The 24,345-nt window shown below is 39.0% G+C and overlaps 1 protein-coding gene and 1 pseudogene across 3 annotated transcripts in view; both read left to right on the plus strand.

Annotated features, from left to right (window-relative positions):
* RIOK1 (RIO kinase 1) overlaps positions 1-11,982 on the plus strand; it is a 30,831-nt gene extending 18,849 nt beyond the window's left edge. For all 3 annotated transcript variants that reach the window (XM_066376989.1, XM_066376992.1, XM_066376993.1), the window contains 7 exons: positions 116-219; positions 467-573; positions 4,722-4,787; positions 5,943-6,062; positions 6,876-6,929; positions 8,602-8,754; positions 9,761-11,982. In XM_066376989.1, coding sequence (XP_066233086.1) covers positions 116-219; positions 467-573; positions 4,722-4,787; positions 5,943-6,062; positions 6,876-6,929; positions 8,602-8,754; positions 9,761-9,871 — 715 coding nt within the window. In that variant the 3' untranslated portion in view covers positions 9,872-11,982. The remainder of the gene's footprint in view (positions 1-115; positions 220-466; positions 574-4,721; positions 4,788-5,942; positions 6,063-6,875; positions 6,930-8,601; positions 8,755-9,760) is intronic.
* On the plus strand, positions 11,415-19,220 carry LOC136398381 (cAMP-dependent protein kinase type I-alpha regulatory subunit pseudogene; annotated as a pseudogene).
* The last annotated feature ends 5,125 nt before the right edge of the window (positions 19,221-24,345 follow it).

Here is a 24,345-nt window from a genome sequence, read left to right on the forward strand (position 1 = left end):
ATGGTGTGTTTCCTGCCTTCGATGCCCTCAGCCATTGAACCAAGCCATCACATTCCCATAGTGGGAGTGCTCACGTCCCTGCGGTTCTCACAGCCTCTGCGGGTCTGGCCCACAGGTACAGTGGTGGCAGTGTGCACATCATTGATGTTTCTCAGTCTGTGGAGCATGACCATCCGCATGCCTTGGAGTTCTTGAGGAAAGATTGTTCCAATGTCAGTGGTGAGTGGAAATTTTAGTTTCCTACCAGCTTGCTTGTGTATTTTGATTCTGTAATCTAAGCTGTTGATGTAAAACCTTGGTGCTAGATCATTAGTTGGAATGATACACCATTAGCTGGTAGATGGTATGGTTTTATGTCTTTGTTTCTCTGTAAAGTGGTGCGTTTTTATTTCTTAGTTTCTCTATAAAGTTCTCTGTAATGACCTTTTCCCTTGTAAAGCTATCCGTAACATTTTACTTCTGATAGATTTCTTTTTGAAGCACAATGTTGCTGTGATGACTGTGCGGGAGCTCTTTGAATTTGTCACAGACCCATCAATTACACAAGAGAACATGGATGCTTATCTCTCAAAGGTGAGATGGGGAAAGGAAGGAAAAAAATAGAAAATAGCCGTAGTAATTTGCCTTTATGTAGCACTTCTGACTATTCAAATTGCTCAGCAAAACTTTTGTTTGTTTGACAGCTTCCTAAGACCTTTTCCCTCTGATTTCACAGGTGGGGAATCAAAAGTATAGTAAAAAGCCAGTGCTAAAGCCAAATTTGTTGACTGTAATTATCATGCAAGATTAAATTTTCAAAGTTATGAACATTTAGTAAGAAACTTTTTGTTAACTATTGGTCATTAATTCCTTTCTCTTGTTTCTCAAAAGGCTTTCTGAATCACAACATTTTTAAAATGTGGTAAAATATGCAAAGCATAAAATTTATAATTTTAGCCATTTTAAAAATTTTATTTATTTATTTATTTATTTATAGAGAGAGGGATAGATAGGGACAGACAGACAGAGAGAGATGAGAAGCATCAATCATCAGTTTTTCGTTGCAACACCTTAGCTGTTCATTGATTGCTTTCTCATATGTGCCTTGACCATGGGGCTACAGCAGACTGAGTAACCCCTTGCTCGAGCCAGCTACCTTGGGTCCAAGCTGGTGAGCTTTTTGCTCAAGCCAGATGAGCCCGCGCTCAAGCTGGCCACCTCGGGGTCTCGAACCTGGGTCCTTCTGCATCCCAGTCCAATGTTCTATCCACTGCGCCACTGCCTGGTCAGGCAATTTTAACCATTTTTAAGTGTATACAGTTCAGTAGCATCAAGAACATTCACGGTGTTGTGCAATCATCACCACCATCCTTCTTCAGAACTTTTTCATTTTGTGAAACTCTACCCATTAAACACTTAACTCCCCATTTCTCCCTTCTCTCAGCCCATTCTACTATGATGTTGAGTACTCATAAAAGTAAAATCATACATGATTTGTCTTTTCTGGATGACTTATTTCACTTAGCATAATGTCCTCAGAGTTCGTTCATGGTGTAGCATGTGTCAGAATCCCCTTTCTTCTGAAGACTGAATAATAATTCCACTATATATACACCACATTTTGTTTATCCATTAATCCATGTATGAACATCTGGGTTGCTTCTACCTTTTGCCTGTTGTGACTAATGCTGCTGTGAACATGTGTGTGCAAATATCTCTTCAAGACCCTGCTTTCAGTCCTTTTGGATGTATACCCAAAAGTGGAATTAACTGGATCATATGGCAGTTCTGCTTGTAATTTCTTTTTTTTTGAGTACCAGCCATACAGTCTTCCTTAATGACTGTACCATTTTACATTTCCATCAACAATGTGCAAGGGTTCCAATTTTTCCACATCCTCACAAACACTTGTTATTTTCTGGTTTTATTTTATTTTTTTGAGTAGCTAGCCTGATGGGTATGAGGTGGTGTCACATGGTTTTGATGTGCATTTCTCTAATTATGTTCAGCATCTGTTCATGTGCTTATTGGCCATTCGTTTATCTTCTTTGGAGACAGTCTTTTTAAGTCTTTTGTCCGTCTTTTAATCAGATTTTTTAGTTAAAGAAGTTCTTTATATATTTTGAATATTATTAACACTCTGTGATTTACAAACATTCTCTCCTATTCCATAGGCCAGTGGTCCCCAACCCCCGGGCCGCGGACTGGTACCGGTTCGTGGGCCATTTGGTACCAGTCCGCAGAGAAAGAATAAATAACTTACATTATTTCTATTTTATTTATATTTAAGTCTGAACAATGTTTTATTTTTTAAAAATGACCAGATTCCCTCTGTTACATCTGTCTAAGACTCACTCTTGATGCTTGTCTCGGTCACGTGATACATTTATCTGTCCCACCCTAAAGGTCGGTCTGTGAAAATATTTTCTGACATAAAACTGGTCAGTGGCCCAAAAAAGGTTGGGGACTACTGCCATAGGCTGCCTTTCCACTCTGTTGATTATATCCTTTGATGCACAAAAGGTTTTAATTTTTGTGTCTAGATTATCTGTTTTTCTTTTGTTATCTCTGAATCACAGGATATTGAACATATGTCATATATGCCCCTACACAAGTTTGCAGGTTTTATCACACTTTTTCATATTTTTTTCCCCTAGATGTCTTCCCATTTCTACCTTTGCTCATTTTGCTTTGCCAAATGAACTGTAAAGGTCAGTTCAGAAAGCTTTCCTGAGAAATCAGGCAGAAATAATTATTTTAAAAGATGTACAGTCATCCCCCAATATCCAAGGGGGACTGATTCCAGGACCTCTCTAGGGGATACCAGAATACAAGGATGCTTAGTCCCCTTATATAAAATGGAATAGATATCCATATAATATACACAAGGCCTTCCCCATACTTTAAGTCATGTTTAGATTACATAAAATTCCTAATGTAACATGAATGCTGCATCAATAATTGTTACACTGTATTGTTCAGGAAATAATGAGAAGAAAAAATGTTTGTGCATGTTCAGTACAGAGACAACCATCACAGGCCTAACTATATAGTACATGACAGCAACAGTGTAACGCTCTTTTAATAGTGTCAATCCAAGAACCCACAGATACAGATACACAGATATGGGGGACCAACCTTATTTTCATATTATGTAACTATAATTGAAGTAGTCACCTATATACTTTCATATATAAAGTTCTTTTTAATTATTTTAAATTTTGTCACTTTCTACTAGACTGTGAACTCCTAAGGGACAGGGCTTTTATCTTGAATTGCCAGCACCTAATTAGTACCTGGCAATAGAAAGTAATCACGTCTGTTAATGGAATGAATAAATATTACATTATTTTTGGTACTAAACTCTTAACACTAATTTTAGTGTCTGACCTTAAAATTGAAAGCTACTGGTACCACTTTTCTTTCCTTTTTTCTGAATATTCTAATTAGAGTAGAGAACAAATCTTCATTCTTACAGTTTTACAAGCTGAAAGAATCCTGCAGAATCTTTGTCACATTTTTGGTGTCAGTCATCATTTGTGCAGACTTTTTTCTTTGGTAGTTTGCGCTGCAGCAGCATTAGAACTTCCTATTCCAATTAGAGCTCTCCACTTTCTCTTTGATTCCCTTCATTGACTGCTCAAGAGTTAAGAAATGGTTTTTTCATTCTTTTAGTTATTTTTATTTTTATTTTTATTTTTAAATTTTATTTATTTATTTATTTATTTTTTACAGAGACAGAGTGAGTCAGAGAGAGGGATAGATAGGGACAGACAGACAGGAACGGGGAGAGATGAGAAGCATCAATCATTAGTTTTTCATTGCGACACCTTAGTTGTTCATTGATTGCTTTCTCATATGTGCCTTGACCGCGGGCCTTCAGCAGACCGAGTAACAAGTAACCCCTTGCTGGAGCCAGCGACCTTGGGTTCAAGTTGGTGGGCTTTTGCTCAAACCAGATGAGCCCACGCTCAAGCTGGCGACCTCAGGATCTCGAACTTGGGTCCTCTGCATCCCAGTCTGGCGCTCTATCCACTGCGCCACCTCCTGGTCAGGCATTTTTAATTTTTATTTTTTAATGAGAAAAAGAGAGAAACAGACAGGAAAGGAGGGGGGTGAGAAGCATCAACTTGTAATTGTGGGACTTTTAGTTGTTCGTTTATTGCTTCTCAGGTGTGCCTTGATCCTGGGGCTCCAGCTGAGCCAATGACCCCTTTCCTAAGCCAGAGACCTTGGGCTCAAACCAGCGATCTTGAGCTTCAAGCCAGCAACCATGGGATTGTGTTGGTAATCCCACACTCAAGCGGCGACCCTGTGCTCAAGCCAAATGAGCCCACACTCAGGCCTGTGACCACTCTGGTTTCAAACTTGGGCTCTCAGTGTCCCAGGTCGATGCTCTGTCCACTGTACCACTACCTTGTCAGGCTCTTTCACTCTTTGGGTCTCAGTTTTCCTTTACTAGATATTCTTGCTAATCATTTAAAAATTAGTAAAAGTGGTATTGCCTTTGAGGAAGGGGCTAGGGATTCCCTGAGGCTGGACAAGTTTGATTTATTCTATTACTTTTTGGTGAGATCTAACATGGAGAGATATCCTGGCCACTAGAAGACATCAAGTCCTTTCTTTTAGGCATGTGAGAAGCTGATCCTGAGAAAGTTTAGAACAGATTTATACTAAAATTGGGAAATGGGCCTGTCTTCTGTAGGTTGTGTGTGAAGGAAAGTAATTGTTTTCTTCCTAAGGCCATGGAAATAGCATCCCAAAGGACCAAGGAAGAACGGTCCAGCCAAGATCATGTGGATGAAGAGGTATGATTTATCATCTGTTGACAGCCTTAGGAAACACTAGTGCTTTTTAAAATGATACTATTTCCTTGAGATATAATATGTTGCAAAATTGTATAACTTTCATCCATTTCATCCTTCTACTCAGTCCATAGCCCATTGTCTTAGAAGAACCTTTTGGAATATGTGACTCAAGAAGGAAAAGCCTGTTTTCATTTGCAAACGTGGCTTTTTAAAATGATTTAAATGTTGAGTCCAGTAACATTATATATTTTAAATATTTATATTTAGTAAAAATAATTTTTACTCTTGGGAATTAGTGTGTTTTGTGAAGGTGATTCATACTAGGCTTTATTTTACTACTTTTTAAACTTTCATAGCTCTCACTGTGCTGCATGAACACAGGGTCGCCTAGATTTATCAGCAGTTGTGAACATTTGTCACTGTAGCACAGAATGGGTAGTGTTCATCTAAGAACACATTCATTGTAAGGCAGAGCCAAGAAAGTGCATTCCTGTCTTTTCCACCCAGAAAAATATTTTTGAATGCAAACGACAGGGGAGAGAAGTGTTATTCTAAGGGTAACCTTAAATCATATTTAGTCTTTTATCATTGGTAACATTATTTTTGGCACAGTACACAGCACATGCAACACCAGCCTGCAAACACAGCCTGGCTGAGAATTAGTGTTGTAGTAGATGATGAAGGTATATTTTATTTATTTATTTATTTATTTATTTATTTTTTTTTTTTTTTCATTTTTCCGAAGCTGGAAATGGGGAGGCAGTCAGACACCCGGCATGCCCACCAGGGGACGATGCTCTGCCCCTCTGGGGCGTCACTCTGTTGCATCCAGTCATTCTAGCGCCTGAGGCAGAGGCCACAGAGCCATTCTCAGCGCCCGGGCAATCTTTGCTCCAATGGAGCCTCGGCTGCGGGAGGGAAAGAGAGAGACAGAGAGGAAGGAGAGGGGGAGGGGTGGAGAAGCAGATGGGCGCTTCTGTGTGCCCTGGCCGGGAATCGAACCCGGGACTCCTGCACGCCAGGCCGACGCTCTACCGCTGAGCCAACCGGCCAGGGCTGTAGATTTATTTTTATGACCTGATGGGGGTGAGGATGCTGAGTGAATATGAGAATATATGAATAATAGTTCCGATTTTACTCTCCCCTGTTTGTTAGGTGTTTAAGCGAGCATATATTCCTAGAACCTTAAATGAAGTAAAAAATTATGAGAGAGATATGGATATAATGATGAAATTGAAGGAAGAAGACATGGCCATGAATGCCCAACAAGACAATGTGAGTAGCTTGGTTTCTATGTAGCAAGTGAGTTTACAAAGGAAACTACCATCCCAAACCTGCAGTTTTGAATGCTGGCTTCTAATCTAGGGAGCTTGCTATTTCCCTTTGCATTAACATATTCTTTGTGCACTTTGGATGTAAAAGGAATTCATTGGTATTTATGAAAGAAAATAACACATTTGAGTGAGTCCAACAGACTATAATTGCAGAAGAAAGAAAATTTGTATAGTCTAGGATATACTATAAATGGTTATTATACTGGATCCACTAACGTGTATTTTCGGGTCTGGAAAATCTTTTCTGTTAAGGGGCCAGATTAAATATTTTGACTGCAGGCCAAGAAGCAAAATTGAGGATATTCTGTAGGTCATTATATAAAAAGAGAAAAAATTTCCCCAAAATTTTTATTGATAAAATAAAAAACTTTAATAGTCTTTTAATACAGCTTTTATGATGCAGGTCTACTAATGAGAGAAGATGGGATTATCTTGGAAAGGAGATTACATTTTATTTCATTGAGATTCAAAGTCAGAGTTTTCTGTCATCAAATTAAAAGTTCGTCAGTGGAAACCATCAACCTTTTGGGTGGATTTGGGCTGTGGGCTGGAATTGGCTGATGTGTGTATGACAGGTGGACAAGAATAACACCCTGCTATAAACTTTCTTTGTTATCGTAAGATATATTTTAGGCAACTTTTTATAATTTCACAATATATCATTTAGACCACAGTGTTTTCTCTTAATATTGGAGTGTGATATTTCATTGTCTAGTTTTATGTTAATTTTTGTTTTTTTCTTTGTGGTTACAAGATTCTGTACCAAACCGTCACAGGATTGAAGAAAGATTTATCAGGCGTTCAGAAGGTATAAAGAATATGTTTCTATTATGTGAAAGCTCTTTTAAAGGGAGTAAAATTTAATGTAAAGTATTATTAGAATAGAATTAACAGTAATATAGTTACTAGTATGTACACAGACTTTCAAAGTCTGTGAGCATGTTCAGAAATGCTTTTTTAAGGGTCTTTTTTTTTTTTTGTATTTTACTGAAGTGAGAAGCTGGGAGGCAGAGAGACAGACTCCCACATGCGCCCAACTGGGATCCACCCAGCATGCCCACTAGGGGGTGATGCTCTACCCATCTGGGGTGTTGCTCCATAGCAACCGGAGCCATTCTAGCACCTGAGGTAAAGGCCATGGAACCATCTTTGCTCCAATGGAGCCTTGGTTTGTGGGAGAGGAAGAGAGAGATAGAGAGAAAGTAGAGGGGGAAGAGTGGAAAAGCAGATGGGCGCTTCTCCTATGTGCCCTGGCTGGGAATTGAACCTGGGACTTCCACACACTGGGCTGATGCTCTACTGCTGAGCCAACCGGCCAGGGCCTTGTGTTCATCCGTTTTAACCATAAGACTGAAATACAGAAATTTACAGTTTATTTTTTATTCTGCTTCTGAATTGTGCTGTTGTTACAACTGAGGCATTGATCCTTTTTGTATCCAGGTCTTCATTTGTGAAGTTATTAATGATAACCATGTACCTCTTGGTGTTTTTACAACCAACTTAAAGTGTGTAGGAAGAGCAGTGTCGTTGAGTTTAGTATTCTTACAGTGCTGAAGTCCTGTAGTGTTAGTTTTTTTCTTAAAACAGTCTTGTTTCACATTTTAGAACAGCAGGGAATATTTCTAATTAAGCAATAATAAAAGTATTTCTTAATTTTTTTAATGTTTTCTAATTAAAGGCTTTAACATAAAGGATCACAGTTTGCTCTTTGAAAATTTACCTTGTCTTTTTTTGGGGAAAATTACCTTTTAAATGTGTGTGGGGTTTTCTTTTTCTTTTTTTGTTTGTTTTAATGCATAAAAGAGAAAACCTCTTCCGACCGATCATATTAATAGTAATTGTTACTTGAAATTTGATTTATAGGAAAACGGCTATAAAAATATCCCAATAAGTATTTTTTACTTCTGTCTGTATTTCAGTCATCACCACATAGCCATGTTTCAGTTAACGTAAGTTTATAATGGACCTGGAAGATTCCTATCACCTAGTGACATTTCAACATCTTAATGTGACACATTACTTGTGTGTTTGTGGTGATGCTGGTATAAACAAACCTGCATTAATAGTCATAAAAGTTACAGCCTATATGGTTGCAGCAGTGTGGTGTACAATGTTCACACTGTGATGAAATCGCTTAACAATGCATTTCTCAGAATGTCTCTCCATTGCTATGCAGCACATGACTGCACTTCCAAATCCCAACTTAGTTCTCCTTTTCTGGAGAATAGTCACGTTGTTTTTCTGGGTCATCCAGTGAAGCCCCAGTTTCTTCATTTGGGGATGTTCTTGGACCTTACTGGAATGGCTAGTTTCAGGCTTCCTCCCTAACATTGATTCTGTTGTTTTCATGCTTTTATATGACAGACATTTGTTTTTCAAAGTACATCTGCAAGGCTAAAATCTGAATTCTGTCACTGATACATTTAATAAGGATAGATAATGATTGGTTTAGAATAACATGGTTCTGTAATATTTTCAAGGTTCCTGCACTCCTAGAAAATCATGATAAGGAAAAGAATTGTTCTGATTCAGAAGATACTGGAAGCTCTGAGTGTTCTGATGCAGAGTCTGGAGAGCAGGGAGGCTGTGCATGTTCCAAGAAGCCCACCAGTGACCTTGGAGTTGATAAAAAGGTGAGCCATGAGTGAATATTCCCTTGACCTTTAACTTGACAGCATAGGTACTCTCATTTCTCTTTGCTTCAGTATCTAGATTATCGTGCCTGAAAACATTGATCAGCAAACACCTCCAATTGTAGTTTCAATTCCTAAGCATGAACTTTTGTTTTGGTGGTAACATTACATATGGATTGGGCTTCTATTGGGAGTTCCTCGGGCACTGCTCAGGAAGGGGACACACTAAATTCAGTACATTGATTAAAAATGATTATCTTTCACTTGAAGTACAAAGGATGTTTACATGGCCTCATGGTGAAACACCGACGAGCCATTTTAGGGGGGATTTACAGCCCAGAGTCCTAGACTCTGAGAGACTAATCTACTCATAGCTGTAGATGGAAGAGACACTAGTGGTTGAATTATACACGACTGCTGTGTAACTATTACTCTTCGTTCTTAGCTTCATCCTTTAAACTTTATAAAGTTTGGATCTTAAGAGAGACATACCCAACTTGCTATTATTACATTTTTCTCTCTCTGTCTACTGGAAATAAATATTTTTATCTCTTTGTAACCTTTATTTTTGTTAGAATATGAAACTTGTAAAGAAATATAGTTGCAAACATTTAATAACATCCTTGTGGATATTTCTGTTTGTCTTCAAATTTCTGTAAATCTACCACCAAACAATAATCATTTTTATTTCTTCATGTTATACTTTATCTTTTTACATATATCTTTTTATTTAATTGTAGCAATATGAGTAATCCAAAATGAATGGATTTTTCTTAGAAAACTTCATCTTTAAAAAAAAAGTTATTTCTGCTGTTTTAAAAACTGCTGAACTTCAGGGTAAATGAAAATTTGTTTAAATATCTTCACTCTTGATTGAATTAATAGCAGTGTTACTTGAAATTTGATTCATAGGAAAACAGCTGTGAAGTTATCCAAATGGGTCTTTATTTTTTACTTCTATATGTATATTATAGATTTTTAAAATTTTTTTGTCATTATTTCACAGGAAAGAAAAAAGATGGTCAAGGAAGCCCAGAGAGAGAAAAGAAAAACCAAAATTCCTAAACATGTGAAAAAAAGAAAGGAGAAGACAGCGAAGACAAAAAAGAGCAAATAGAATCAGCACTCTGTTCCGTACAGTAATCTTCCATCAGTTACTTTTCCTACCTGTGCACTAAGCTGCCTCTGGAAGGCAGGATATTGATGTTAACCAAATGGTTATTATGGCTGTGTCTGTGAGGACTGATCCAAGTTTTCTCGTGTCATTATGTAAAAAGCTCCAAGCTCTGTTGTCCAGATCCAGTCACTGGCTCTCTGTTATTGACAGAGAATTTATTTAATCTATTTTAATGGAGAACTTTATACAGTGTTAATTTTTATATATATTTTTCTCCTCCAGTATGTTTTTACAAAGCATTGAAAATATTTAAATGTAATGAATGTCTGCCACCTTGATGTCAGTGTAAAGGTACTTTCGACAGAGTTGGGCCAGTTGTTTTGCTTTGTTTCTACATGCCAAAGACCCATCTGAAATCGTACGATTAAAAGGCCATGTTTCCTATAAAATCAGGTTAAGGAAAAGAATTGTTCTGATTCAGAAGAAGCTGGAAGCTCTGAGTGTTCACTTAAAGGAGAATTCAGCTGCCTGTTTATGTAGTCATTCATTGCAACTTTGTTCTGTGTGCATTGATGATCATATATAATGCACTTTTTGTCTTTAATCTTTTTTGAGCTAGGATCTCCCAGTTCATAAGCAATTTCATGTTCAACTATTTGGCAGTTCATTTATTTATCAACTATTTGAGTATTTTAGGTGCTGGGGACACAGCAGTAAATAAAACAACAAAAATACTACTTTCAGGTAATTTATATATATATTTAAAGATTTTATTTATTGATTTTAGAGAGATGAGAGGGAGAGAGAAGGGGAGGAACAGGAAGCATCAACTCCTATATGTGCCTTGACTAGGCAAGCCCGGAGTTTTGAACTGGCCACCTCAGCGTTCCAGGTCCACACTTTATCCAATGCACTACAGGTCAGGTCAGGTAGTTTACATTTTAATAGGAAGACAAGGCATTGAATAAAGTAAGTATAGCTGGTGTATCAGCAAGTAATAAATTCTGTGGAGGGAACTGTTGCAGAGAAGAAAGAATGGTTGGGGAAAAGTGAGTTTGCCATTTTAAATTAGGCCACACTGAGGTGTTATACTTGAAGAATATGAGTCATGTGCATATCAGGAGAGAGGGGAATTCCAAGCAAAGCAAACAGCAAATGCAAAGACCCGGAAATGTTCCAGAAACAAGAGGCAGCGCTTCATAACCAAGGGACAAGATAGCAAATGAAATCAGATGGTTAGGCTATTGGAGGGTTTTGAGCAGAGGAAAGATATGATCTGACTTCTGTTTTGAAATATCACTGTGTGGCCTCTGGAGAATTGGTGAGGAAGTAAGGGTGGGAGACCAGTGGAGTGTTTATTGTAGTAACCCACAGGAGAGATGATGGTGATGATGATGATGATTATGGTGGTGGTGGTGGTGGCTTGCTCTAGAACAGTAGCAGGGGACATGAAGAGAAGTGGTTGGATTCTAGATAAACCACAAAAGTGTAGTGAACTGGATTTGCTAGGAAATATATGAGAAGTATGGAGAAAGAATGAAGGATGACATCAAAGATTCTGACCATAGCAGCTGAGACACTGCTGAAACTGCCTCTTACTATGTTGGGAAGGACTGGGGGTGGAGCAGATTTGGGGTGAGAACGAGAACAAGGGTGCAATTCCAACAAAACACAAAAATTACTGAAAAAAAATTGTTTTTGCCTTATACTCTTTATTAGAAATGCTAATTTAAGCCCTTGCATCAGACAATTTCTACAAATAAACTTAGTTTCCCTCAAACTGAAGCTTGGGCTTGCTTGTTTGAGAGTTGATGGGTTATTGGAGTGGGTAGGTAGGGGGGTTCAACTAAACTTTTAAAATTTTAAGCCAAATTTATTATGTTCATAATATCCGCCTTTCTGGAGTTTAAAAAGTTCAAAACAGCCCTGGCTGGTTGGCTCAGCGGTAGAGCGTCGGCCTAGTGTGCGGAGGACCCGGGTTCGATTCCCGGCCAGGGCACACAGGAGAAGTGCCCATTTGCTTCTCCACCCCTCCGCCGCGCTTTCCTCTCTGTCTCTCTCTTCCCCTCCCGCAGCCGAGGCTCCATTGGAGCAAAGATGGCCCGGGCGCTGGGGATGGCTCTGTGGCCTCTGCCTCAGGCGCTAGAGTGGCTCTGGTCACAACATGGCGACGCCCAGGATGGGCAGAGCATCGCCCCCTGGTGGGCAGAGCGTCACCCCTGGTGGGCGTGCCGGGTGGATCCCGGTCGGGCGCATGCGGGAGTCTGTCTGACTGTCTCTCCCTGTTTCCAGCTTCAGAAAAATGAAAAAAAAAAAAAAAAAAGTTCAAAACATGAAATAGAATTTCAGTGAAACAACAGTTGCCCCATGAAATATTCTATAATTAACAAAAGAATGCAAAACAGATTAGTGATGCTGTATACTTTCGGGGATTTTTATCTTCAAGATCTTTCGATTCTTGTATTTGTTGGGTCTTATTCTGACAAAGTTGTATTTTTTCAATCAATAGACATTCATTATATTAGTTTAAGGCAGTGGTTCTCAACCTTTCTAATGCCGTGACCCCGCAATACAATTCCTCATGTTGCGGTGACCCCAAACCAAAAAATAATTTTGGAGGCTACTTCATAACTGTAATTTTACTCCAGTTATGATTCAGAATGTAAATACCTGATATGCATTATGTATTTTCCAATGGCTTTAGGCCACCCTGCCGGGGTTGCTACCCACAGGTTGAGAACCGCTGGTTTAAGGGGTATAACAGGGGTTAGACATTTATGTTACTTATGAAGTGATTTCCACAAAAGTCTAGTGTTCACCTGGCTCCATATATAATTATTATACTGTTACTGGCTATATTCTCTATGGTGGACTTTACATCATCAGACTATTTTGTAACTACCAATTTGCACTTCATTCCTTCACTTTTTTCACCCAAACTCCCAACCCCTCTCACACTTGGCAACCACCAGTTTGTTCTCTATGAGTTAGTTTCTGGTTTTGCTTGTTTGCTCTTCAGACTCCATTAACAAGTGAAGTCATAAGATATATTTGTCTTTATCTGAGTTACTTAGCATAATACCCTCTAGGTTCATCCATGTTGTTGCATATGGTAAGATTTTCTCTTTTTTTTATTGCCAAGTAATACTCAGCTATATGTATGAATCACATCTTTATCCAATGGTTTGACAGACACTTAGGTTGTTGCTTCCATATCTGGTTATGTGAAATGTCCTTTTTCTCTTTATATAGTCTTTGTTTTAAAGTCTATTTTGTCTGATATGAGTATTGCTACTGTAACTTTTTTTCATTTCCATTTACATGAAATATCTTTTCCATCCCTTTATTTTTAGTGTGTGTCTTTCCATCTGAAGTGGATCTCTTGTAGGCTGCATATATTTGAGTTATTTTCTTATCCATTCAGTCACTCTATGTCTTTTCATTAGAGCATTGAATTCAGTGACATTTAAAGTGATTATTGATAGATAGGTTGTTATTACTATTTTATTATTCAATTTATTTTTTATAAAGAAGCCCCTTTAACATTTCTTGATGTAGCAAACATCTTTAGCTTTTTCTTGTCTGGGAAGCTCTTTATGTGTGATTCTGAATGACAGCCTTGCTGGGTAGAATAATCTTGGTTGTAGGTCCATGCTTTTTATCACTGAAACAAGAAGGGGAGACAAGTTGGATGTTTATTTTAGTAACCCACAAAAAAGATGATGATGATGACTTTCTCTAGGGCAGTTCTCAACCTTTCTAATGCCATGACCCCGCAATACAGTTCCTCATGTTGCAGTGACCCCAAACCAAAAAATAATTTTGGTGGCTACTTCATAACTGTAATTTTGCTACAGTTATGATTCGGAATGTAAATATCTGATATGCATTATGTATTTTCCGATGGCTTTAGGCGACCCCACCGGGGTCGCAACCCACAGGTTGAGAACTGCTGCTCTAGGGAAATAAAAGCAGAGGCCATGGAGAAAAGTCATATACTAGGTAGAACACAAAAGTGGAATGAACTAGATTTGCTAGCGAATATATGCTATTACCACTGACTATTTTGTGCCAATCCCTTCTGGCCTGCAAGGTTTCTGTGAGAAATCAACTAACTGTCTTATGGGAGCTCCCATGCAGGTAATTAGCTGCTTTTCTCATGCTGATTAAGATTCTCTCTTTGTCTTTAACCTTTGGCATTTAATATGGTGTGGGTCTCTGGGTTCATCTTGTTTAGGACTCTCTGTGCTTCTAGTCCTTGTATGTCTATTTCCTTCACTAGGTTAGGGAAGTTTTCAGTCATTATTTCTTCAAATAGGTTTTCAACTGCTTGCTCTCTTCTGGTACCTCAAGGATGTATGTTACCCTTGATGTTGTTCCAGAGGCCCCTGAAACTGTGCTCATTTAAAGAATTTTTCTTTTTGCTGTTCTGATTGGGTGATTTTTACTACATGGTCTTTCAGATTGCTGATTTAAACTGATGTTGGTTCTATCTACTAGATTCATTTCAGCTATTCTTCATTTCTGTCTGATTCTTTTTTATGGTTTCTGTCTCTTTGTGTAAATTCTCACTGACTTCATTTATTTTTCTCCTACATTTGTTGAACATCCTTATAAGCAGTGTTATATACTCTATCTGGTAGATTGCTTCTAATTTTTTTAGTTCTTTTTCTGGAGATTTTTCTTTCATTTGGGATGTTTCTTTATTTTGGCTGCCTTCCTGTGGGTTGTTCCATTCCTCTCTAAAAATCAATAAATACAATTTTTTTTAAAAAAAGATGGGCTTTTCTTTATTTGACAAATAGGGAAAGTAAAAATTGGAGTTGTTATTAGATGATAGTAAGGAACTGTTAATTTTATTGGATATGACAACGGTGTTGTGCCATTTAAAAATTGTTCTCTGAGTGAACTGAAGTATTCCTGGATGAAATGAACAGGATGTCTGGGATTGCTTTAAAATACTTCATCTCAGTTCCTATTCCTAAAAAGGGGGGGGGGGGGGTGGAGTAGGTAAAGCCAGAACAGCAGAACATTAATAGTTGCTAAAGCTGGGTAATATATATGTAGGATTCATTATACTATTCTCTTGAATTCATGTATAAAATTTCTAAGGTTTTTTTTTAATGAGTTAAAGTATATTAAGTACTTAAAACAGGACTTGTCATGTAGTACTATATTATACAAGTGTCTATTTTTATCTTGTTAATTGTCAACTGTTTTAATGGAATTTATTAGGGTGACATTTAGTTAAGAAATTTATATAGGTTTCAGGTGTACAGTTCTACAACATATCATCTGTATATTGTATTGTGTGTTCACACCAAGTCAAGTCTCCTCCCATCACCATTTGTCTCCCCTTTACTCTCTTCTACCTGCCCTACCCCCCTTTCCCTTTGGTAATCACCACACTGTTGTCTGTGTCTGTGAGTTTTGTTTTCCTTCCTTCCTTCCTTCCTTCCTTCCTTCCTTCCTTCCTTCCTTCCTTCCTTCCTTCCTTCCTTCCTTCCTTCCTCCCTCCCTCCCTCCCTCCCTCCCTCCCTCCTTCCCTCCCTCCCTCCCTCCTTCCTTCCTTTCTTCTTCCTTTCTTCTTTCTTCTTTCTTTTTTGCTTAATGCCTTCATCTTTTTCACCCAACCCCTTCACCCCCCTCCCCTCTGACAGCTGTCAGTCTGTTCTCTAGACAGGGTTTAGTTACGTGGTCCAGAAAGTAGGTGTAGGCAGAATTGTAATGCATACTGTTGACCTAGTGAGGTATCACTTGAAACAGTTTTTGGGTTCTGATATTTCGATTCGACTAGTGGATGCAGTTACAGAACTGGTATACTGAAAAAATGCTGATAGAATTTTGAGTTCTGCCAAAACTGATCCTTGTTTTAAAATATAATGTCACCTTCTCAGGGACCTATCTATACTTACCACTCTATTTGGAATTATGGTCTGCCTCCTTCCCAATTGTCCTTGCTCACCTTATTGCCTTTACATTATTTCTCTATAGCTATATAACAAAATTACTTACATATTGAATTTACTTCTGCATTTTCCATCTACGACCGGGAATCTGCATGTGTAGAGGGCCGACTGTAGTTATTTTTTATTGTGTGAAGGTTTGGCGCCCCTAACCCCCATATTGGCATTGTTCAGGGGTCAATTGTATATATTGTGTGACCTTCTTCATCTTCCAACCTGTGATTAGTGTGTAAGCTCCACAAAGGCACAGATTTTTATCTTTGTTTAGTTTTGGATCCAAGCACCTAGAACGGTGTCTGAAGCATAGTAACTGCTCAATATATATTTAAGAGAATAATAGGTTGCGTTTCTTAAACAAATTTGAGGGTATTATGTGAATTGGATGCATACCTCATGTTTACAATAAAGAAAACTAGGAGTTGGTGTGGATTTATTTGTGCCCTCTAGTCCTACCCTTCAGTGACCAGAGGTGCCATTTACGGTGACTGACCCGAGAGCTGCAGCAGTCTTTGTCATCAGGCCAGTGGAACTGATGAATCTAAAATGGATTCATTTTGTCTTTGACTGTTACCCAAAGTGAGCAGCCAAAAATGGGTTGACTAATGAATTATTAAATCCTAAAACACCACACTGTACACTTTGAAACCAAGGCTTATATTTGCACTTTTTGCTCTTTCCAAATATATACTGAAAGTTTTTAAGATGAATTGACTTTAAGATGGTCCAAAGTTTTAACAAGACCTCTGCATACTTGGAAAGCAAACAAACTTCTACAGTGAAGCATTATCATGATCTTTTCCTTCAACAGTGCATAAAATAGTATCCCAGTTCCAGGAATGGGCATGATTGCTCATACATGTTTGGTCTTGTCCCACTGGTTTTTCATTAAATGATACCAACAATGGCAGTAATGTTGAGAGCTTGTCTCCTGCTGCCCCAGCATGTAAACATTGCAAAGGCTTGCTTGAGGGCCTGGGGGAGCCACTAGCCCCTAATTGCTCCTGATGGGATGGGTAAGTCACTTATTTGGGGGAAGTTTCTCATCTGTAGATTGAGGACATTGGAAAAGATGGTCATAACATTTCTTCTTTACAATACTGTGGCTTTAAAATGTGTAGCAAATCAGTGCTTTAGAAGAAAACCTTCTGAAGGCCCATGGGCCAAGTTAGAATTATATCTCTTAAAAGTGTGGAGAGGAGAGGGAAGGAGCAGAGAGCAGCAGTGACGGGAGCTCCTGACAGCTGCGTGGAGAGGGAGTGAAAAGCAGAAAGAAGAATAAGGGGAACCTGTGGCATCCAGAGAGCAACAGAGAACCAGGCTCCCTACCACACCATAACCACTGAGGAGGAGGCAGGAGGAACATGAGCTCTATGTGCAGAAGCACAATAGTAGACTGTGCAGCTGTGCACTGCTCGGAGAGACCCATGCCATTCCTAGGGAATACTTTGAGAGATTGGAGAAAGAGGAGGCAAAACACATTCAGAATCTGCAAATAGCAAACAGTCGTGGAGATTTAAGGAAGAAGGAGATCTCTCTTCCATCCAACCCAGTGGTTAAAGGCCAAAGGGGAGGTGCTATCAAGTGTTAAAGTCTACATGTAGAAAGATGCCGCATAGATCAGGCTATCTGATCTATGTTAGAAAGGTTGCACCATAGATCATAAGACCACTTTTATTTATGTCCATGAGTCTCATTTTTATGTCCTACCTATGTATGAAATCATATACTTAGCTTTTTCTGATTTACTTACTTCAGTTAGTATAATCTTCACAAGGTCCATTCATGCATATGATCATAAGACAATGGCTGCTTTAGCCAAATCTATTGAAAAGAATGCCCTGTTACCAGAGGCTGATTAATGTTGGTTGACGCTCCAGGCACAGAAGAAAATATTGGGCCCCTTATATTAAAAATGTATAAAGTTGGGGTTTTGCAGAGCCCTTCAGAAGTTGGGGCCCAGGGCATGTGCCCAGTGCGCCCGCCATTAAATTCACCTCTACCTATTGCCCTCTGGATAGCTCGGTTGGAGCATCATCCTGGAGCACAGAGGTTGCTGGTTCGATCCCTGGTCAGGGCACATGCAGAAGCAGCTTGACGTTCCTGTCTCCCTCTCTTGCTAAAATCAATTTTTTTTTAAATGCACTGTTTTCTCATCTTGATGATGAGAAAAGTGGTATTTTTGATGCCATGTTTCTTGGTTTCCTTTATTGCAGGAGAGACTTATTGAGCAAGGTGATGAAGGGGATAATTTCTATGTGATTGATCAAGGAGAGATGGCTGTCTGTATCAGTAATGAATGGGAAACCAGGGTTGGGGAAGGACAAAGCTTTGGAGAACTTGCTTTGATTTATGGAACCCCTAGAACTTAGTCGTAACTGAAACAAATGTGAAATTGGTGTATTGACTGAGACAACCATGGAAGAATCCTTGTGGGAAGCACTCTGAGAAGAAGCTGTATGAGGAGTTTCTTTGTAAAGTGTCTTATTTTAGAATCTCTGGACAAGTGGGGATGTCCCCCCGCCAAGTTGATACATCGGAACTGGTCCAGTTTGAAGATAAGTGGAAGATTGTGGTGCTGGGAGAACCAGGGGATGAGTTCTTCATTATATTAACAGGGTCAGTTAGGTCAGAAAATGAAGTTTGTTGAAGTGGTAAGATTGGGGTTTCCTGATTATTTCTGTGAAATAGCACAACTGATGAATTGTCACTGTGTTGCCTCGGTGATTATGGCCATTTGTCTGAAACTGGCTCTGATTATTATTTTTTAATGTTTATTTTATTGATTTTAGAGAAAGATGAGAGAGCAAGAGAGAGACACAAACATCTGTTCCTGTATGTGCCCTGACTGGGGATTGAACTGGGAAGACACTCCAACCAACCAAGCTATCTGGCCAGGGCATGGCTCTGATTATTAATCCCTTTTTCTACCCTTTCCTAGGTAATGTAGATTGGTCATGGTAGATTTTTTTTTCATAGGTTTGAACAGTTTTTAAGTTGTTACTAGGTTTGGAGTGTAATGTGGGTAAGAGGTTTTATTCACATTTTAGTGTGAGATAGCCATTTTATTACAATTTTTTAATGTTTCAAAATGATCTATATTGAGGGTTTTCTGATCTAACTTTGTGTTTAGCTACCTTTTTATATTTAAAAATAAAAATTGGCCTGACCAAGCGGTGGCGCAGTGAACAGAGCATCGGACTGGGATGCGGAGGACCCAGGTTCTAGACCCCGAGGTCACCAGCTTGAGCGTGGGCTCATCTGGTTTGAGCAAAGCTCACCAACTTGGACCCAAGGTCTCTGGCTCAAGCAAGAGGTCACTTGGTCTGCTGAAGGTCCACGGTCAAGGCACATGTGAGAAAGCAATCAATGAACAAAAAAGGTATCGCAACATGCAACGAAAAACTAATGATTGATGCTTCTCATCTCTCTCTGATCAGAAAATATGCTTGGTACAATTTCAATTTTTCTAAATTTGCTGATATTGTCTTTGTGGCCCAACATATGGTCAATTCTTGAGAATGTTCCATGTACACTAGAGAAAAATGTATACTCTGTCGCTTTGGGATGAAGTGTCCTGTAGATGTCTATCATATCCAGGTGTTCTAGTGTTTCGTTTAAGGCCACTATGTCTTTGTTGATTCTCTGTTTGGATGACCGATCTAGAGCCGTCAGCGGTGTATTGAGGTCTCCAAGTATGATTGTATTTTTGTTAGTTTTTGTTTTAAGGTCAATAAGTAGCTGTCTTATATATTTTGGTGCTCCTTGGTTTGGTGCATATATATTAAGGATTGTTATGTCTTCTTGATTCAACTTCCCCTTAATCATTATGAAATGACCATTTTTGTCTCTGAGTACTTTTTCTGTCTTGTAGTCAGCATTATTAGATATGAGTATTGCTACACCTGCTTTTTTTTGGGTGTTGTTTGCTTGGAGTATTGTTTTCCAGCCTTTCACTTTGAATTTGTTTTTATCCTTGTTGCTTAGATGTGTTTCTTGTAGGCAGCATATAGTTGGATTTTCTTTTTTAATCCATTCTGCTACTCTGTGTCTTTTTATTGGTAAGTTTAATCCATTTACATTTAGTGTAATTATTGACACTTGTGGGTTCCCTACTGCCATTTTATAAATTGCTTTCTGTTAGTTTTGTATCTAGTTTGATTCTTCTCTTTTGTTTTTCTATCATTTGTTTTTGTTTGTTTGTGTTCCATACTTCTTTCCTCTGTTGCTACCTTTTTTAAGTCAAGTGTTTTTGTGGTGGTTTTTTCAAGGGTGGTTACCATTAAGTAATGAAAAGGGTACCTACCATATTCATTGTAGTACCCTATCTTATAAGTATTTCTGCACTTCATCGTCCTTTGCTACTGTTAATCTCCATCCTCTCCCCCCTTTTTTTCCTTTGTTCTCACAGTTTAAGTTTGGTTTTATTGTGTTCTTGGTGGAGCTGTTACTTGTGGTGTTGTTTTCTTTTGTTCTTTGAATCTGGTTGGAAAACCCCCTTTAGTATTTCCTGGAGTGGGGGCTTTCTGTTGATAAATTCTCTCATTTTTTCTGTATTTGTGAATGTTTTTATATCTCCTTCATACTTGAAGGATAGCTTTGATGGGTATAGTATTCTTGGCTGAAAGTTCCTCTCTTTCAGGGCTTTAAATATTGGGGTCCACTCTCTTCTAGCTTGTAGAGTTTCTGCTGAGAAATCTGATGATAATCTAATAGGCCTTCCTTTATATGTTGTACTCTTCTTTTCCCTGGCTGCCTTGAGAATTTTTTCTTTGTCATTGGTTTGTGTCATCTTTATTATGATGTGCCTTGGAGTGGGTTTGTTGGGGTTAAGAAAACTCGGTGTTCTGTTTGCTTCTTGAATTTGAGGCTTTAGTTCTTTCCACAGGCTTGGGAAATTCTCGTCTATTATTTGTTTGAGTATATTCTCCATTCCATTTTCTTTTTCTTCTCCCTCTGATATACCTATTATTCTTATGTTATTCTTTCTGATGGAGTCAGACAATTCCTGTAGGGCTTTCTCGTTTTTTATTATTTTTGAGTCTCTTTCTTCTCTCTGTTGTGCCTCAAGTTGTTTGTCTTCTATTTCACTAATCCTATCTTCAATCTGGGCTGTTCTGTTAGCTAAGCTTGTTACCTCGTTTTTCAGCTCGTGAATTGAGTTTTTCATTTCTGTTTGATTTGTTTTTATAGTTTCAATTTCCTTGGTAATATATTCTTTGTGTTCATTGAGTTGTTTTCTGATCTCCCTATATTGCCTTTCTGTGTTTTCTTGTATATCTCTGAGTATTTTTAAGATTTCTATTTTAAATTCTCTGTCATTTAGCTCCAAGGCTTCCAATATGTTAAATCTTTTCTCCATGGATTTTTCCACATCTATTTGTGTTACCTCTCTTTCTTTTGTATCCATAATATTCGATTTCCTCTTTCTTATCGGCATCTGAGGGTGGTCTTGTTGATAGCACTAATTAGAATTAATAAAGAGTAAAAAGTAAAAAAAAAAAAAAAAAAAAAAAAGGTAAAACACCCCACAAAAAAAAACAGTAATAATTTATTATTTCCCCCTTTTTTCTTTCTTCTCTTTCCCTCCTCTCCCCTCCTCAGGGAAATATCGTGCCTATAATGGAGGGCCTGATTTGGGGTGAAGAGTTCAAGGGGCAAAAAAAGGGAGTAGGGACCTACTAAATGCAAAAAAAAAGAAAAAAAAAGGAAGAAAATCTTAGACAAGCATAAGATGATTTGCTTGTAAGTGATGGTCAACTAAGAGATATAATGAGAGGGATAAGAGGGAACCAGAAAAAAGGACCAAAAAAGAATAATAAAGAAGAAAAAAATAAAAATAATAAGTAAAAATCTGTTGTATTAAGTGGAGCGAAGACTAAATACAATGGAGACCTTGGGTTGGGAGGACCCAAAATGCCACAAAAATAAACAAACAAGAAAAAAAATAAAAACAAAAGCAAAAAAGAAAAATAAAGCCAAAAAATGCCTTGAGTCCCAAATTAACTAATTTGTTCGTGATTGAGGATTAAATGGGAGGAAAGTAAAATGAGAAAAGAAAAAACGAATAGAAAGGAAAAAATAAGAAAAAGAAAAATGAAGGAAGAAATAAAATAGGAAGAGAAAAAAAAACAAAATAAAGCAAGACAAAAAAAAACAAAAGAGGAGAGAGTGAGAGTTAAGTGTTTTGGAGTATAACCTTAAAGGAGGGTGAGGATGAAGAAGAGAAATAAAATGTAACACTCATGGGTAGTGTAGTTCAAGAAAAGGGAAGCATAAGATGGGCAGAGAATAGAAGGACCGAGGTGGAGGAAATAAAGGCAATAAGATAGAAGAAACAAACAACAACAACAAAAAAAGAATTAGTGGAACAAGTTGTAAAGTCTGTGGATTTTTCTTGATTTTGAGAGGTTAACTTCTTCCTTTATCTTTTCTCTCCCTCTTCCTGGTCGGTGACTCTGTACCCCAGGCTCTGCCCCTGTGTCACACTTAGGTAGGGATTTGCAGTTGATGGGATTCTATGGCAATGTCATATAATTGGCTTTAGTCTTGCTGGTAGTCAAGGCTTGTTGGCGTTTGCAGGGTCCAATGATGAGAGAGTTTGCTTTCCTGGATTCTCTCTCCTAGTCCCCCCTTTCTGAATTAGCAGCCTGGTGATCCAGCTATAAGGCTGCCACTGCTTCTGCCTGGGGAGTAAGAGGCTCAAAGAGCTGGGAAATCCCCACTCTATCCCCACTCAGTGCAAAGCTTTGGGAAAGGCTCTGGCAGTCAGGGCCTCCAGTGTAATCAGGCGGGGGGTGGGAGTCAATTGTTGTCAAGGTGACTGTTCAGCACCTATCATTCAGTTGGACCTCTCAACCCAGGCTTTCCACACTTTGTAGCCTGTTTTTGCTGGGAAGGAGAGGCACTAGTCTCTGCTTGCGACTAGTGTAGTATAGATCTTATTATCTGCCAAGTCCTTCTTGTTAGCGTTTATCCCTGAATATGGAGGCTCTATCAATCAGAAGTTGCCCCCGCCCCTTTAGCGAGAGGCACTAAAAAATATCACGCCTCTTGTCTTGGATCGCTGAACTGAGAGAGATCTTATCAATTAGAACCGAGGGTGCGCAGATTTCATGGGTTAAGCTAATTTCAGTGATTGGGTCGCAGCTGTGCTCCCGAAGGTATTTTAGGCTGCCTGCGCGCACCCCTCCCCCAACGCTTGATTGTTAGCTTGAATGGCTGGGTGAGGTGCCCCGCCCACGGAGAGAATCTCCCAAGCCTCTCCCGCTCGCCCTGCCGCTGGCGGCTGGATTGCACCAGGCGCAGGATAATGGGGCCTCCTGGGTGTGCGGGCCAGTAGGGCGCTCTGGATGCGTGGAATGCCCAGGGCACGCGCGCGAATGGGGTGCTCCGGGCACCGGTGGCTGGCGACTCTAACTCGTAGTGCGCGGGCCACTGGGAACGTAAGCGGTGCTCACTCTGCAACTGGACCGAGCCCCGCGGCTCGCGGCGGCTCGGCTGGCGGCTCGGCTCGCAGCGGCTCGGCTCGCGGCGGCTCACGGCTCCCGAGTGTGGGCTAACTCACCACAGGTGCACTTCCTCGCGGCTTGAATGAACGTCCCTGCGGTAGCTTCCTCCACACCCTCGTCTCTCAGATTCAAGTGATAACAGTCCTTTTGCTATCAGTTTGTGTGGAATTCCGGAATGCTCCGAGGATAGATTTTTCTGTTTCTAGTTGATAAATTTGTTGTGATTTAGGGGAGAGCTGTCGGACGCGCTGCTCACGGCGCCATTTCCATGACGTCACTTCTCTCATCTCTCTCTGTTCCTGTCTATCCCTATGTCTGACTCTCTGTCCCTGTAAATAAATAAATAAATAAATAAATAATTGTTATTAGTGTAAATATATAATCTATTATGACATATATAACATTATTTATATATATATACATATATATATGTATATATAAATGAATTTAAGGTGCCAGTTACCACACAAGTAAGATGATATATACATGAATCATAGTCTCTGAAGGCAACTTTTCTCTTACTTGGGTGCCTCTTGAATTTTGCAATAGGAATTCTGTTCATTGTCCTTGCAATAATATTTGCTCGTCTAGAGGGAGGTGTGCTCTTGAATTAGAATTATTAACTGCAGGTGTGTGAATGGAGAGGAGGCTGTTGATTGCCAGAACATGGAGACCGCACAGGATGCCTAGGACTAGTGAAGTTCTCTGTACATTCCCCTTAAAGAAGGATTAAGTGAACTGATCCTGATGATGGCAAGTACATGTTTGGTGGGTGATTATTAAATTAATCCTCTTAAGGAACTCTGGAAGAAATAACTCTTCAATAATATTTTCCAGAATTTATAAGCTCATTTCATCAGTTGTTTGTTTGTTTTAGTTTAATATATGTACTTGAAGAAAAAAAACACCACACAAAAATTTAGACTTTCAAAGGGCCTCAGACTAGAAGTCAGACACGCAATTAACTTGCTGAGACTCACTTCATCTTTCTGGGCTTCAG

This window comes from Saccopteryx leptura, chromosome 3 (genome assembly GCF_036850995.1).
Source record: "Saccopteryx leptura isolate mSacLep1 chromosome 3, mSacLep1_pri_phased_curated, whole genome shotgun sequence".
NCBI classification, from domain to species: Eukaryota; Metazoa; Chordata; class Mammalia; order Chiroptera; family Emballonuridae; genus Saccopteryx; species Saccopteryx leptura.